The sequence below is a fragment of the Saccostrea echinata genome, unplaced genomic scaffold (assembly GCF_033153115.1).
Source record: "Saccostrea echinata isolate AGI-Se365-2 ecotype Australia unplaced genomic scaffold, CSIRO_AGI_Sech_v1 ptg000028l, whole genome shotgun sequence".
Lineage (NCBI taxonomy): Eukaryota > Metazoa > Mollusca > Bivalvia > Ostreida > Ostreidae > Saccostrea > Saccostrea echinata.
The window spans coordinates 1,969,129-1,984,877 of NW_026889777.1; the positions used below are offsets into that span (position 1 = coordinate 1,969,129).

At 34.0% G+C, this 15,749-nt stretch overlaps 1 protein-coding gene across 1 annotated transcript in view; it reads right to left on the reverse strand.

The window, feature by feature from the left end:
* The window catches only part of LOC133193621 (uncharacterized), a 24,752-nt gene continuing 9,003 nt past the window's right edge, over positions 1 to 15,749 (reverse strand). Inside the window, exons 4-7 of the mRNA XM_061329578.1 lie at positions 6,834 to 6,929; positions 3,153 to 3,269; positions 1,281 to 1,369; positions 1 to 917 (exon numbers count right to left, since the gene is read on the reverse strand). Of these exons, the coding sequence (XP_061185562.1) occupies positions 189 to 917; positions 1,281 to 1,369; positions 3,153 to 3,269; positions 6,834 to 6,929 (1,031 nt within the window). The 3' untranslated portion in view covers positions 1 to 188. The remainder of the gene's footprint in view (positions 918 to 1,280; positions 1,370 to 3,152; positions 3,270 to 6,833; positions 6,930 to 15,749) is intronic.

The following is a 15,749-nucleotide window of genomic DNA, read 5'->3' on the forward strand; positions in this document are numbered from 1 at the left end:
TATGTCAAAAAAAAGAAAAAAAGTGACGTTATGTTTTTCCCAACATACTTGTAAGAAAAATTATGGATATTCATTTAAAATATCATAGAAAAAATTGATGTGTAAAAATGTCATTACATTATTGTGATATTTTGAGGAAAAAATTGTGATATATCGCAATATCAAATTTTTGGCAATACCCATCCCTATTAGCTATCATCTTTCTTATTACTTCTCTTTCTCTCTTTAAAAGTCTTTTCAATTGATCTTTCTAAATAACTAGCAGCCAAATCCAAAATGCAACAAAGGTAACTAAAAAAAGAATAAAACTTATCTAACATCTTTGACTTTACTACCTTAAACATATAGGTAAATTTTTGTTTTAATTTTGAAACTGAATTTTTAAGACATCTTATATTAGATATTAGAGAGCAAAAACAATTTACAAGTAAGACAAGAAAAATGCCAAATACCCCATAGTGCCTCACAAACTCATGCACTTCTTTGTAATCTTTCTCACCAGTTAAAATGTAAGAAACTAAAGAAGCACAATACATTTTATCAGATGAGGTGAGACTATAATTTATGTAACCTAATGCGATCACTTCTTCTATTCTTAGATTTATTTCCTCTAAGGCTGTTTTATTTTTCGGAATGGAATACCAACGGATAAGTTCAACTCCGCACTTGAAATCAAAAAAAGTATTGTTAAAATTGGAAAAACTGACTATGGCCTTTTCACAGAAAATATATAATGGTACAGTTTTTGTCAGATGGAGAACTGTTATGGATTGGTCGTTTGTCTCCAGTGTCAAAAAATGATGATAATAATCATAAAATCCTAGTCGCCTCCTCACTCGGAAGTGAGATCCAAAGCCAACAATTCCATTTTGAATTAGTTCCCTTAATTGGTCCATATTCTTTATCTGCAGACTTTCCTGTAAATCAATTTAAACTTTTCATATTCTATTACAAAAAAAAATTCCATTAAATAAATGATATGATCATACATACAAGTAAAATCTCAATTTTTTTTTTTTTTTTTTTTTTTTTTTTGTATTTTCAACTAAAATGCACATGTTTTAGACACTAACTTTTTCAATTATCTGAAATTTTCTTCATGTGATAGGCAATAAAATTTTGTTGAATTTTGAAAGTGGAAGATTTCAAATGAATTATACTTTCTTGCAAGAACTCTTCTTGCTCACATATTATACATGTAGCATGTAAACAACCATATTCTATTTAAATCTAAATGTTTTACATTTTCTGAAGATAAATGATATGAAATATATACATACAGTGGAATTTTTTCCTGAGGGTACTTCTGTTTGATTGACAATACTCTCTTCTGAATCAGAGCACAAGACTTCATTTATATCACCATGTACTGAAAAAGAAGAAACATACATTTTGAGTTTAATGTTACATTTAATTTGATATACATATACAGTGAAACTTGTCTAATTCAGATGTTGTTTAATTTGAAATCTTGACTAGTATGATATAAACTTTAAGTCCTCTCAGGAAATTCAATTGTTTAAAATGTTGTCTAATCCGACCAATTTCTATGGAACCAGTGGTATCCAGATTAGACAAGTTTTACTGTATATGTATTTTTATTCTTTGTTTTCTTTAGATAATCTTTTATTATTAAATGCACTGAATATAATATATGCACAGTTTCAGTAATTAAACAGCTTGAAAATCAATGCATTTAATTACACTTTCATAGTACCTTAAATTATGAAATCCCTGCTGAAAACTGTATTATATTGTATTTTTTATAAACAAGAGGCCCAAGGGTCAGAACGCTCACCTGAGTAACTTTGGCATTGCTGTTTTTTCACATGATTTCTCCCATTGTAGTACTTATTGTGGCCCCGCCCTACTCCCAGGGGTCATGATTTAAACAGTAAGAATCTACACTATCCCAGAATGCTTCCACATAAGTTTCAGCTTTTCTGGCCCAGTGGTTCTTGAGAGGAAGATTTTTAAAGCTTTTTCCTATATATTTTAATGTAAAAATTGGATTCCCTATTGTAGCCCCGCCCTACCCCCATGGGTCATGATTTGAACAATTTAGAATCTACACTTCCCCAGGATGCTTCCACATAAGATTCAGCTTTTCTGGCCCAGTATTTCTTGAGTAGAAGTTTTTAAAGATATTTTCTACATATTTCAATGTTAAACTTGGGTTCCCTATTGTGGCCCTGCCCTATCCCTGGGGGTCATGATTTTAAGAATTTAGAATCTACACTATCCCAGGATGCTTCCACATAAGTTTCAGCTTTTCCGGCCCAGTGGTGCTTGAGAAGAAGATTTTTAAAGATTGTTCCTATATATTTCAATGTAAAACTTGGATTCCCTATTGTGGCCCTGCCCTTACCCCTGGGGTCATGAATTTAATAATATAGAATCTACATTACCCCAGGATGCTTCCACATAAGTTTCAGCTTTTCTGGCCCAGTGGTCCTTGAGAAGAAGATTTTTTAATGACCCCACCCTATTTTTGTCTTTTCTCGATTATCTCCCCTTGGAAGGGGGCTTGGCCCTTCATTTTAACAATTTAAACTCCTCTTCACCCAAGGATGCTTTGAACCAAGTTTGGTTAAAATTGGCCCCGTGGTTCTTGAGAAGAAGTAGAAAATGTAAAAAGTTTACAGATGGACGGACGACGGACAACGGGTGATCAGAAAAGCTCACTTGAGCTTTCAGCTCAGGAGAGCTAAAAAATTTGGTGGGTAAAGTAGTATTTATAACATCATGTATTAAGACATATTTTTCTCATTTGCATAATATACAATCAAATATTTTCAGGATAAATCTACTTTATGTGTGCCCATTTTTGCAGAGTTCATATTAAACTGCCAATTGCAAGCTACCACGACAACCCACATGAAACCTTCCCCTGATACAAGCATCATTATCATGCCTGACCAAGTTTGCTGATTCAAAGTCTTATACAAGGCAAGGATTGGTGTGGAAAGGATAAATAAACCCATAAAATGCCAAAATGAACTCACAGTTAATTAAACATGTTAAATTAGATAAATTACATTTGAAAAGTGACACACATTTCAAAAGAACATCAATTGAATATAAATCTGAAAAATTTCTCTGGATTAATCAGAGTACAGTAGAAAAAAGTTAAATATCAATTAATATCTTACATTGTACTGGTTCAGTCTCCTCTGCCTCTAGCTCAGTAAAGAGATTCTCAAGTGTGCCAAGATTTTCCACTGTTCGCAGTTCATTGGTTTGTGTTATATGAGCACCTGATGTAAAATCTAAAAGGAAAAAAGAGTAAAAATATATTTCTTGTTTAAAAAATAATGATACCTACTAAACCCTCTTTTTTTTAAGTACTGTTATATGATTTCATACTCAACAAACTTTAAATAATGCTCATCAAAATTTGTCAAAAAAAAAAAAATTGTTAATGAAATACTGTTGTTATGGGGTAAAAAGAAAAATAATTCAATTTTCTTTTTCAACTTGAACAAGAGGCCCAAGGGCCTTAACGGTCACCTGAGTATAATACAACAATTTAGAGGATCCATAGAGTATAAAATGAACTGAAAGAGGAAGCTTTGTTGCCCAAAAAGCAGGAAAAATAGGGTGATCAGGATCAACAGAATAATTAGTCTGGTATTCATTAACAGTTCATAAATTACATGTAGGTTCTAATCTGTTCCCCACTTATCACTATCACCATACAGTATATTAACAAACTATCAGTGCTTCTGTACTATTAAAATTCCTTGTTGAAATCTCATACATTGGCATCTCCTGGTATTTGATGAACATGTAATAAGACAAGTTATTTTTGTCTCATTTTTATTTATCTACTACTTACAAGTCTTCCTGATCATTAAAACTATGAAAATTCTTTTTGTATTATACAATAAAAATTCTTGCATAATTCTCTTATTCTATTTACCTTTCAAGTACATTATTTACAGTGATTAATTATCAAAAGTAAATGGCAAAGGGGAATAATTCCTCTCAGTAGAATACAAATTAATAGAGCCCTGGCAGGACCAGAACACTTGACCAAATGGTCCAGATGTTCAAAAATCTGGTAAAAATACCCTTCCTTATTAAAACTTTTGCCTCTGATATGCCCAGGTGCAGAGAAGATTTTTAAAGAAATAATGCATTTTTACTACAGATTCACTATATTATCAATAGAGCCCCCCCCCCCCCCCCCCCCCCTCCCCCACTGAGAAACACCAGAGCCTCTGACCCTGAAGTTTGCTCATCATAAGTAATCACTTTGTTTATCTGCTTAACACTAAGGAGCAGACAGGATTAATTAATAGAATTATTATTAATGCATTTACACTATATTATCAAGAGCCCCATCCTTACACCAGAACATCTGACCCAGGGGGTCATGCAATTTACTACTCTGGAAGAAGCACTCTTGCTCATCATAACTATACACTTAGCTTCTTTGCTTTTTAACCAGAAGCAGAAAAGAATATTTTCAAAGAAATTTTGCTTTTTCACTATATAATCAATAGAGCCCCCCCCCCCCCCTTTTTACCAGAACCCTTGACCCTGGAGCCATGAAATTCACAATTTTGGAAGAAGCATTCTGTGTATCATAACAATGTACTTAGTTTGTTTAAATAATACCCAGGCGTAGAGAAGAAGATTTTCAAAGAAATAATTCACCTTCACTACCGTATAACGGGTATTTTCTGCGGTTGTCCAATTTTTGCGGAATTTTGCGGATAGGACAAATCCGCAAAAATTACAATCGCAAAATATTTTTCAATATTTCTTCAGATAAATATTTTAAGTATGATTAGTGGTGCGTATGTCCTCGTTGGCAAGAAAATTCGGGTGTCATCGAAATTCGAAGATTTTAGATATCAGGATTTTTCCAAAACATATTGAATTAAAACGTTGCTGTAAATAATATCAATTTAATAAGTTTATACAAAAACATTTTTTCTTGTACCTACATGTACTTCTTTATACGGATATACATGTACATGTAAATGACTAAGAGATATTTCGCAATTAATAGTCCAAACTCCGATAGCTGCAAACAACACATAGTAGCTTTTTCTTTAACACTTTTTTCAATCTTGTGTTTTATCTGGAGACCATAATTACTGCTTGTATACACAAAGTGGCTTGATTGTCTCGTGAATTTCACACAATGCAGACGACTGACAGGATTAGCTACGCCTCAATGCACATGGCACCTGTGATTGTACACGGTCAACTTTAGGTTATTTGATTATGCAACTGTTTGTTTGAGCTTAAAATATAAACACCAGATTAATTTTGATGGCAATTATCTATAAGTGTATTTTTTAGAATATGGCTTGGATGCATTAATTATCTATATATTAAATATTTTAATAGATCGCATAAAACGTTTGTTACAATGTAGAATAGAGATTTTTTTATTGTTGTTTGGGTGGACCGATACTGCAATAATTCATTTCAATTGGGACTCGACATAATTTTACAAAGACTAACTGAAAGATAGTAGTTTAATTAAGCTTAATAGCTTAATACCAGTTCTCATGCAACTTTGATCAATATGTCTCAATGAATTTATAAAACGTAAACATGGCAGCTATCTAATAATTCTTAGAGATTGGTGATCATACCCAGTAAATAATTTTTTGCGGTATAATGCAACCGCAGAAATTGAAAACGCAGAAATTAATTTGCTATCTTTTAGGGGTTAAATCGCAAAAATTTCCAACCGCAGAAAATACCTGTTATACGGTATATAATAAATAGAACCCTGCCCTAACATCAGAACCTCTGATACAGGGGCCATGAAATTCACGATTTTGGAAGAGGCATCCTTGCTTATCATAACTATGTATTTAGTTTGTTTAAATAATACCCAGGAGTAGAGAAGAAGATTTTCAAAGAAATAATGCACTTTCACTATATGATCTATATAGCCCCGCCTTAGCACCAGAACCCCTGACCCTGGGGATATGAATTTCACGATTTTGGTTGAGTCACCCTTGCTTATCATAACTACATGTATGTATTCAATTTGTTTCAATAATACCCAGGAGTAAAGAAGAATATTTTCAAAGAAATAATGCACTTTCACTATATGAACTATATAGCCCCGCCCTAGCACCAGAACCCCTGACCCTGGGGCTATGAATTTCACAATTTTGGTAGAGTCACCCTTGCTTATCATAACTATGTATTCAATTTGTTTCAATAATACCCAGGAGTAGAGAAGATTTTCAAAGAAATATACACATTCACTATATAATCTATATAGCCCCGCCCTAGCACCAGAACCCCTGACCCTGGGGCCATGAATTTCACAATTTTGTTAGAAGGCTCAATGCTTATTACAATCGTGCCAACAGTTTGACTGCTTGATGTCCAGGAGTAAAGAAGAAGATTTTTAAAGATTGCATTAATTTTGGTGGTTTTAGCCCCTCAGGCCCCAGGGGGGCAGAGACCATGAAATTCATAAATTTTGTTACCCTTCACACATAAATGCCATATGCTTAAATTGGCTGAAATTGGTTCAGAGGTTTCAGAGAAGAAACTGAAAATGTTCAAATGTTAACACAAGACGGACAACGCACAACCACGGACGAAAACAGATAGCAATAGGTCACCTGAGTCACTCAGGTGACCTATTGCTATCTGTTTTCTAAAAATAGTAAAATTGATTACGGGACAGTGTTAGACTTAATGCAGCTGTGCCCCAATAACTAAATATTAATATTTTTGGCCTTACAGTCATCTGATTAAGTTGAGCATTTGCTTTTGCCTGTGTTCCCCTAATTACACTGAACCACTACAAAATGTTACATACAATTTCTGATACATATAAAACATACCTCTTTCATTCTCAATACGCCTGTTCTCTATCAGTTGTGATTCAAGATGATGCAAACTTTTCTTGATTCTCTTCTTCTGTTTTTTATCTTCAAAATCTTTCAAAAAAAAAAAAAAAATCATTTTACATTCTGCCACTGTCCTTGTCAATTTAACCTGTATATGTACACTGCCATGCAGCTATAACCCCCCCCCCCCCCCCCCATTTCTTTAATCATGAAATACATATTTTCAAAAATTATTTTCAGAAATATCCATCAGTAAATTTTGATTTTCAGAGATAACTGTAAAGCAATGCTACAGGAAGGCAGTTGCTATGAAACATACATATCTTGATCAAGATCTGTCATGCTACTAATATTTAAATTCATAAATAATCAAATCTCCTAACAAGCAGTAAACAAAGTTCTTAGAAGTAGACAGTATTTACAATGAAGGAAAACAGAATAATGTACCCCATATTTAAATGAATGCTACTGAGGGATTCTGAATACAAAAAGAATTTCAGTCACTTATAGTGTTCAATTTATTGTTTTATTTATAAAATAACTTAAACTAGATAACAATATACATTTCTATCAGAACTAGAAATATGTCCATATGGACATGAATGCCCCGCCAAGTGTATATAAGTAATGCAACATGAAAATTTGTAATAGTGTATGAAATTTGATGAGAATATCTTAAATAACTTCTTTAAAATTGAAATCTAAAAAATTGGATATAGATAATAAATTCACACCAAATTATGTATATGTGCATAAGCTTACATAAAAATATCTTAAATGGTTTCTTTAAAACTAAGCAAAGTGCAAATTAAAGAAAAGTGAGGTCAAGGTCACAGGAAAGTGCAAGGTCAAAAGATTTTGATGCAGTTGAATAGCTCTCACTAATGTGTATCAGCATAATAAGGCTACATAAAATTGAAATTACAGCTCTCAGGCCCATGCGCATCCGTTTTGAGGTAGCCGCATTCCAAATATGGTATTTTTGATAAAATAAAAAGTTGGTAATGTGGAGACTAATCCGAAAAAAAAGTTCCACCTCACTTTCTCATAGTTTAATACTCAACTAGAAATCTGACCAGTCAGCAAGGGCCCCGCCGAGGGGTAGAAATACAAGTATAAGGGTGCAGATTAGGGGATGAGAATTTTACTTGATAACAAAAATTTAAAAATATATAAAGAAGAATAAGCAATTGCTAGATATCCAACAACCTGTAAATATTATCCTTGTATTTACAAAAGGCAGTAAAAAAAATAAATCAATTAAATGTATATTTAAAGAAGAATGAAGCATGTGTTTTCTAAAATGTTAGCCTTCAGTGAATGCAAATACCACCCAAGCTTGACCTTAACTTCAAAACAAACATCAGCTGCATACAAAGGTGTTAATTAATCTTAAAATGACAGAAAGATAACCCTCTAAAATGTTTTGGAAGCAGGAAGATAATCAATCCCAGGGGATTAATTATACTGCTCTCTCATCCTTTTCTTCTACGTTTACAATAAGAATTTTTTTTTACTTTTTCAACAATGATAGAATGAGGTTATTATCTGAATACCTGTTAAAAAAATAGTATTCTTGAATTACATAAGGCAGAAAAAAAGACAGAAAAAATAAAAAATAAAATAATAATAAAGAACATATCTTTATCTATATTTTATTTTTAGAATTCAATAAAATCATAACTCATTGTGTATTTTAACAAAATAAAATATGAACATTTATTTATTTAAGAGCCATTCTCTGTAACAACTTGAACTTTTATATAGGAGCTGTGGCACGCATAGTCTCAGAATTTCTCCAAAGTCTTTGATAATGTAAACTCAAATCAGGTAGAAAATGGTTGCTACGTGACATGGTTACCATGGCAACATGTCCTAAAGTTTGAAAAATGGCATTTTTCAACATGTTCAGAGTCCCACAGTTAACGTTTGCAGCAAAGCAAACAAGTGGCAATGATTGTTTCTGAAAGATGAAGGCCTGATGTCTTAAATGCATGATAAACATGTTTGGTAAATCAACTATTACATTCGTTACTATGGAAACAAAGTATTCTAAAGTAATAATTTTGCCCATTTAATTTTATAAAATCATACACTTAAGAATAAAAAAAAATTATAGGTTGAAATGCAAGCAAATAATAGACAAAAGATCCTTGCAACATATACCAAGGAAGAAATATGATATTTCTTATAGGATGGCAATGGTTGCCATGGTTTTAATACCAAGAAGGGATTTTAAATTTACTCTCTTAGTGTTTAAATCTTATCCTATCTTTTTAAAAAGCATATTTTTGTATAACTAATGATCAATTTTTAAAGACGTTCATGTGACCCTAATTTTCACATTTCAAAAAATTCAAATTCAATTCTTTAAATAGTGCGTTGCTATGGAAATAAGCCGAAAAAATATGCATAAAAATCTTAAAAATATTCTGTTTCCTTGGATACATACCCTTGTATGTAGATTCCCAAAACTTTTATGATTGATAATTATGAACAACTAACCTGACTTTCAATTTTGACTGCCACCCAATCTCTAACTGGATGCAAAAAGCTGGCACATATGGTTTAATATTGATATAAAATTAACAAAATCGAACATTTTCCCTTCTTGGTTACCATAGCAACAGTGTTGTATTTTTCAACAAACGTCATCAATATATGATATTCAACTTTAGTTCTTCCAGATAAGTACTATTCAAGGTGAGTCAAATAATATGTTTCTTGAATAAAAAGTAAGTAAATTCCTATGGCAGCAAAAAAAATATCACTTTAAACAACTGGTACATTGTTTCCATGGTTACACTGCAAAGTAACAATAAATCCCAATTTTTCTTATGTTGTCGGTGTTGCAAGGTCCTAAGGATGTATATGTGCCAGTCATGAATTTTATTGTTTTTCCTGAAGATAGTAGCATTAACCCAATCTTAGCAACATATTTTGTATGGTTACACTGTGTTACCATGGCAACCATGAAAGTTATTTTTAGAGTGATATTTCCAATACTTAATTACTTAAGGTCAAATATTTTTATTGTTTTTTCTTAGGTTGTTGATTGAGTTTGATCATTTAACACCTAACATTAGTGAATATTGAGCGTTTTTCTGCATTATTCAGCATCTAAAAAGTATTCCAAATGTACCCATGGTTACCATTTACTTAGAGATAAATTCTAAATAGTTTCTTTATAGCATAAGTGGCAACAAAGTGTCAGGTTTTTGTGAGAATGGTTTGTTTGTTTTTGTTAGTCTTTATCAAGGCTTAATAAAGATTCAAAGTAGCTGAAAATCTCAATTTTTCCAACTTTTCTGGTTGTTACCATGGCAAACAAGACCCATAGCAACGAAATTTTATTTGATATATGTTTCTGGTGTCAAGTTGTAATAATGAGCAAAGTTTCATCAAAATCGGTGACCATGCGTGGCAAAGAAGTTTAAGTGGTTACAGAGAATCGCTATTAAATCCACATTTCAGAAAATGTAAACATCATTCAGAATTGACCCTCAGAACAAACTTCATTTGCAGACAGAGGTGTTAATTCATCTCAATAAGACAGATAAAGATAAATACTTTGGATTTTCTTCAAGAGGAAAGTTAATTAATCCCAAGAGACTCATTGCAGCCTTTCATAGTTTACAATAGGAACATTCTCAGAAGTTATCTCTCTTTGACTATTCACTCTTATAAAAAGTTGAGGAATTACCCTACCACCCCAGCTCCAAACCGGATGACACAGAGAACCAAATTTAGCATCAAAATATGTCTTACTTCCTATTCAGCCAACATACCAAATTTGAACTTAATTGGTCAACCCTAAACAAGAGGCCCACGGGTCTTATAGGTCACCTGAGTATCATGTATCAACTTTGCCTTGAGCCCTGCCCTAACACCAGGACCCTGCCCTAACACCAGAACCTTGACCCAGGGAGCATAAAATTCACAATTTTGGAAGAGGCACTCTTACTCATCATAACTATATTCTTTGCTCATTGGCTTAATACCCAGGAGAAAAGGAGAAGATTTTCAAAGAATCATTGCATTTTTTACAATGTAATCATTAGAGCCCCCCCCCCCCCCCCCCAAACACCAGAACCCCTGACCCAGGGGCCATGAATTTCACAATTTTTGAAAAAGCAACCTTGTGCACTTATACCATGTACTTAGTTTGTTTAAATAATACCCAGAAGCAGAGAAGAAGATTTTCAAAGAATTAATTCATTTTCACTATATAATCAATAGAGCCCCCCCCCCCCCCCCCCAACACCAGAACCCTTGACCGAGGGGCCATGAATTTCACAATTTTTTAAAAAGGCATCATTACTTGTCCTACCATGCACTTAGTTTGTTTAAATAATATCCAGGAGCAGAGAAGAAGATTTTTGAAGAATTAATGCATTTTCACTATATAATCAATAGAGCCCCCCTCCCCCCCCCCAACACCAGAACCCCTGACCGAGGGGCCATGAATTTCACAATTTTGGAAAAAGGCATCGTTACTTGTCCTACCATGCACTTAGTTTAAATAATATCCAGGCACAAATAGAAGATTTTTAAAGAATTAATGCATTTTCACTATATAATCAATAGACCCCAAACCCCACCCCCCAAACACCAGAACCCCTGACCCAGGGGCCATGAATTTCACAATTTTGGAAAAGGCATCAATGCTTGTCATAACCATGCACTTAGTTTGTTTAAATAATACCCAGGAGCAGACAAGAAGATTTTCAAAGAATTAATGCATTTTCACTATATAATCAATAAAGCCCCCCCCCCCCCCCAAAACACCAGAACCCCTGACTCAGGGGCCATGAATTTCACAATTTTGGAAAAGGCATCAATGCTTGCCATAACCATGCACTTAGTTTGTTTAATTAATACCCAGGAGCAGAGAAGAAGATTTTTAAAGAATTAATGCATTTTTCGCTATATAATCAATAGAGCCCCCCCCCCCCCCCCCCAAACCAGAACCTCTGACCCAGGGGCCATGAATTTCACAATTTTGAAAAAAGGCATCATTGCTTGTCATAACCATGCATTAGTTTGTTTAAATAATATCCAGGAGCAGAGAAGAAGATTTCAAAGAATTAATGCATTTTCACTATATAATCAATAAAGCCCCGCCCTAGAACCAGAACCCCTGACCCTGGGGCCATGAATTTCATAATTTAGGTAGAGGGCCCAATGCTTATTACAATCATGTCAACAGTTTGACTGCTTGATGTCCAGGAGTAAAGAAGAAGATTTTTAAAGATTGCATCAATTTTGGTGGTTTTAGCCCCACCCCTGGGGCCCCAGGGGGGCAGGGACCAAGAAATTCACAATTTATTATATATATATATTATTCACAATTATGATGTCCAGGAGTAAAGAAGAAGATTTTTAAAGATTGCATCAATTTGGTGGTTTTAGCCCCACCCCTGGGGCCCCAGGGGGGCAGGGACCAAGAAATTCACAATTTATTCACCCAAAGAAGCTATATGCCAAATTTGGTTGAAATTGGTTGAGCAGTTCTAGAGAAGAAGTTGAAAACGCACGACGGACGACGACAGACAAAAATGGATAGCAATAGGTCACTGAGTGACTCAGGTGACCTAAAAAAGTTATTAAAAAAAACAGAAAATTTGTGGACAGAAGAAGGACAGACAGACAGACAGACGTTCACACATTGATAAGCAATGGATAATGCAAACCTATTGATCAGACATGGAAAGTATGGAAAGTATATCATCATGAACAAAGAATTTTTATCATTATTGTATAGAAAATTCCGGTATTTAAAAAAACCCTCCCTCATCTACTTTATCCCCAATAAAATGATAAAAAAACAAGAGGCCCAAGGGCCTTAACGGTCACCTGAGTATGATACAATAATTCAAAGGATGCATAGAGTATAAAATGAACTGAAAGGTGAAACTTTGTTGCCCAAAAGAAAAAAAAATAGGTGATCATGATCAACAAAATAATTGGTCATAATATTCATTAACAGTTCATAAATTAGGTTCTAATCTGTTCTCCATTTATCACTATCACCATACAGTATATTAACAAATTATCAATGCTTCTGTACTATTTTAATCCCTTGTTGAAACCTCTTACATTGGCCTTTCTTGGGTCTTTGATGAACATTTAATAAGACAAGTTATTTTTGTCTCATTTTTATTTATCTACTACTTACAAGTCTATCTGATCATTAAAACTATGAAAGTACTTTTTGTATTATACAATAAATGTTTTTGCATAATTCTCTTATTCTATTTACCTTTCAAGTACATTATTTACAGTGATAAATTATCAAAAGTAAATGGCAAAGGGGAATAACTCCTCTCAGTAGAATACAAACTAATAGAGCCCTGGCCTGGACCAGAACACTTGACCAAATGGTCCAGATGTTCTAAAATCTGGTAAAATTCCCTTCCTTATAAAAATTTTTACTCTATTTACCTCAGATATCCCAAGGTGTGGAGAAGATTTTTAAGAAATAATGCATTTTTACTACAAGATTCACTATATTATCAATAGAGCCCCCCCCCCCCCCCCCCAAAAAAAAAAAAAAAAAAACACCAGAGCTTCTGACCCTGGAACCATAAGTTTGCTCATCATAACCAATCACTTTGTTTGTCTGCTTAACACTAAGGAGCAAACAGGATTATTTAATAAAATTAATGCATTTTCACTATATTATCAAGAGCCCCACTTTCACACCAGCACATCTGACCCAGGGGTCATGAAATTCACTACTCTGAAAGAAGTATTCTTGCTCATCATAACTATACACTTAGTTTCTTTGCTTTTTTAACCAGAAGCAGAAAAGAATATTTTCAAATTTTGCTTTTTCACTTTATAATCAATAGAAGCCCCCCCCCCCCCTCCCACCAGAACCCTTAAACCTGGGGTCATAAAATTCACAATTTTGGAAGAGGCATCCTTGCGTATCATAACAATGTACTTAGTCTGTTTAAACAATACCCAGGGGCAGAGAAGAAGATTTTCAAAAAAATAATTCACCTTCACTATAGGATCTATATAGCCCCGCCATAGCACCAGAACTCCTGTCCCCGGGGCCATGAATTTCACAATTTTGGAAGAGGCATCCTTGCTTATCATAACAATGTACTTAGTTTGTTTAAATAATACCCAGGTTCAGAGAAAAAGATTGTTTAAGAATTAAAACATTTTCACTTTATAATCAATAGAGCCCCGCCCTAACACCAGAACCCCTGATCCAGGGGCCACGAATTTCACAATTTTGGAAGAGGCACTCTTACTCATCATAACTATATACTTAGTTAGTTCATTTAATACCCAGGAGCAGAGAAGAAGATTTTCAAAGAAATAATGAACTTTCACTATATGATCTATATAGCCCCACCCTAGCACCAGAACCCCTGACCCTGGGGCCATGAATTTCACAATTTTGGTAGAGGACTCAATGCTTATTACAATGATGCCAACAGTTTGACTGCTTGATGTCCAGGAGTAAAGAAGAAGATTTTTAAAGTTTGCATTAATTTTGGTGGTTTTGCCCCTCCCCTCAGGCCCCAGGGGGGCAGGGACCATGAAATTCACAATTTTTGTTCCCCTTCACCCATAGATACTATATGCCAAATTTGGTTGAAATTGGTTGAGCGGTTTCAGAGAAGAAGCTAAAAATGTTCAAATGTTAACGCACATCGCACGACACACGCCGACGGACAAAAACGGATAGCAATAGGTCACCTGAGTGACTCAGGTGACCTAGAAAAGCCTCCCGCCTGCATCTGCTTAGGAGAAAATTGGCCTGAGAACCAGAGAATTAAATTTATGTAGCCTAAGTTTGATAAAAATATCTTGAATGGTCAAGGTCAAAGGAAATGTCGAGGTCAAAAAATGTTTATGCAGTTGAAAACCTTACATCAGTATGTATTAGCATATGAAGTTAGATAAAAATTTCATGAATGGTTTCTTTAAAACTGAGCTAAACACAAATTTAAGAAAAGTGAGGTCAAGGTCAAAGGAAAGGTGGAGGTCAAACAAGAGGCCCAAGGGCCTTAACGGTCACCTGAGTATAATACAACAATTTAGAGGATCCATAGAGTATAAAATGAACTGAAAGGTGAAGCTTTGTTGCCCAAAAGCAAGAAAAATAGGGTGATCAGGATCAACAAAATAATTAGTCTAGTGTTCATTAACAGTACATAAATTAGGTTCTAATCTGTTCCCCATTTATCACTCTCACCAGACAGTATATAAACAAACTTATAATCAGTGCTTCTGTACTCTTTTAATTCCTTGTTGAAATCTCTTACATTGGCCTCTCTTGGTCTTTGATGAACATTTGATAAGACAAGTTATTTTTGTCTCATTTTTATTTATCTGTTACTTAAAAGTCTACCTGATCATTAAAACTATGAAAGTACTTTTTGTATTATACAATAAAAATTCTTGCATAATTCTCTTATTCTATTAACCTTTCAAGTACATTATTTACAGTGATTAATTAACACAAGTAAATGGCAAAGGGGAATAACTCCTCTCAATAGAATACAAATTAATAGAGCCCTGGCCTGGACCAGAACACTTGATCAAATGGTTCTGATGTTCAAAAATCTGGTAAAAATACCCTTCCTTATTAAAACTTTTACTCTTTTTGCCTCTGATATGCACAGGTGCAGAGAAGATTTTAAAAGCATTAATGCATTTTCACTATATAATAAATAGAGCCCCGCCCTAATATCAGAACCTCTGATCCAGGGGTCATGAAATTCACAATTTTGGAAGAGGCATCCTTGCTTATCATAACCATGTATTTGTTTAAATAATACCCAGGAGAAGAGAAGATATTCAAAGAAATAATGCACTTTCACTATATGATCTATATAGCCCCGCCCTAGCACCAGAACCCCTGACCCTGGGGCTATGAATTTCACA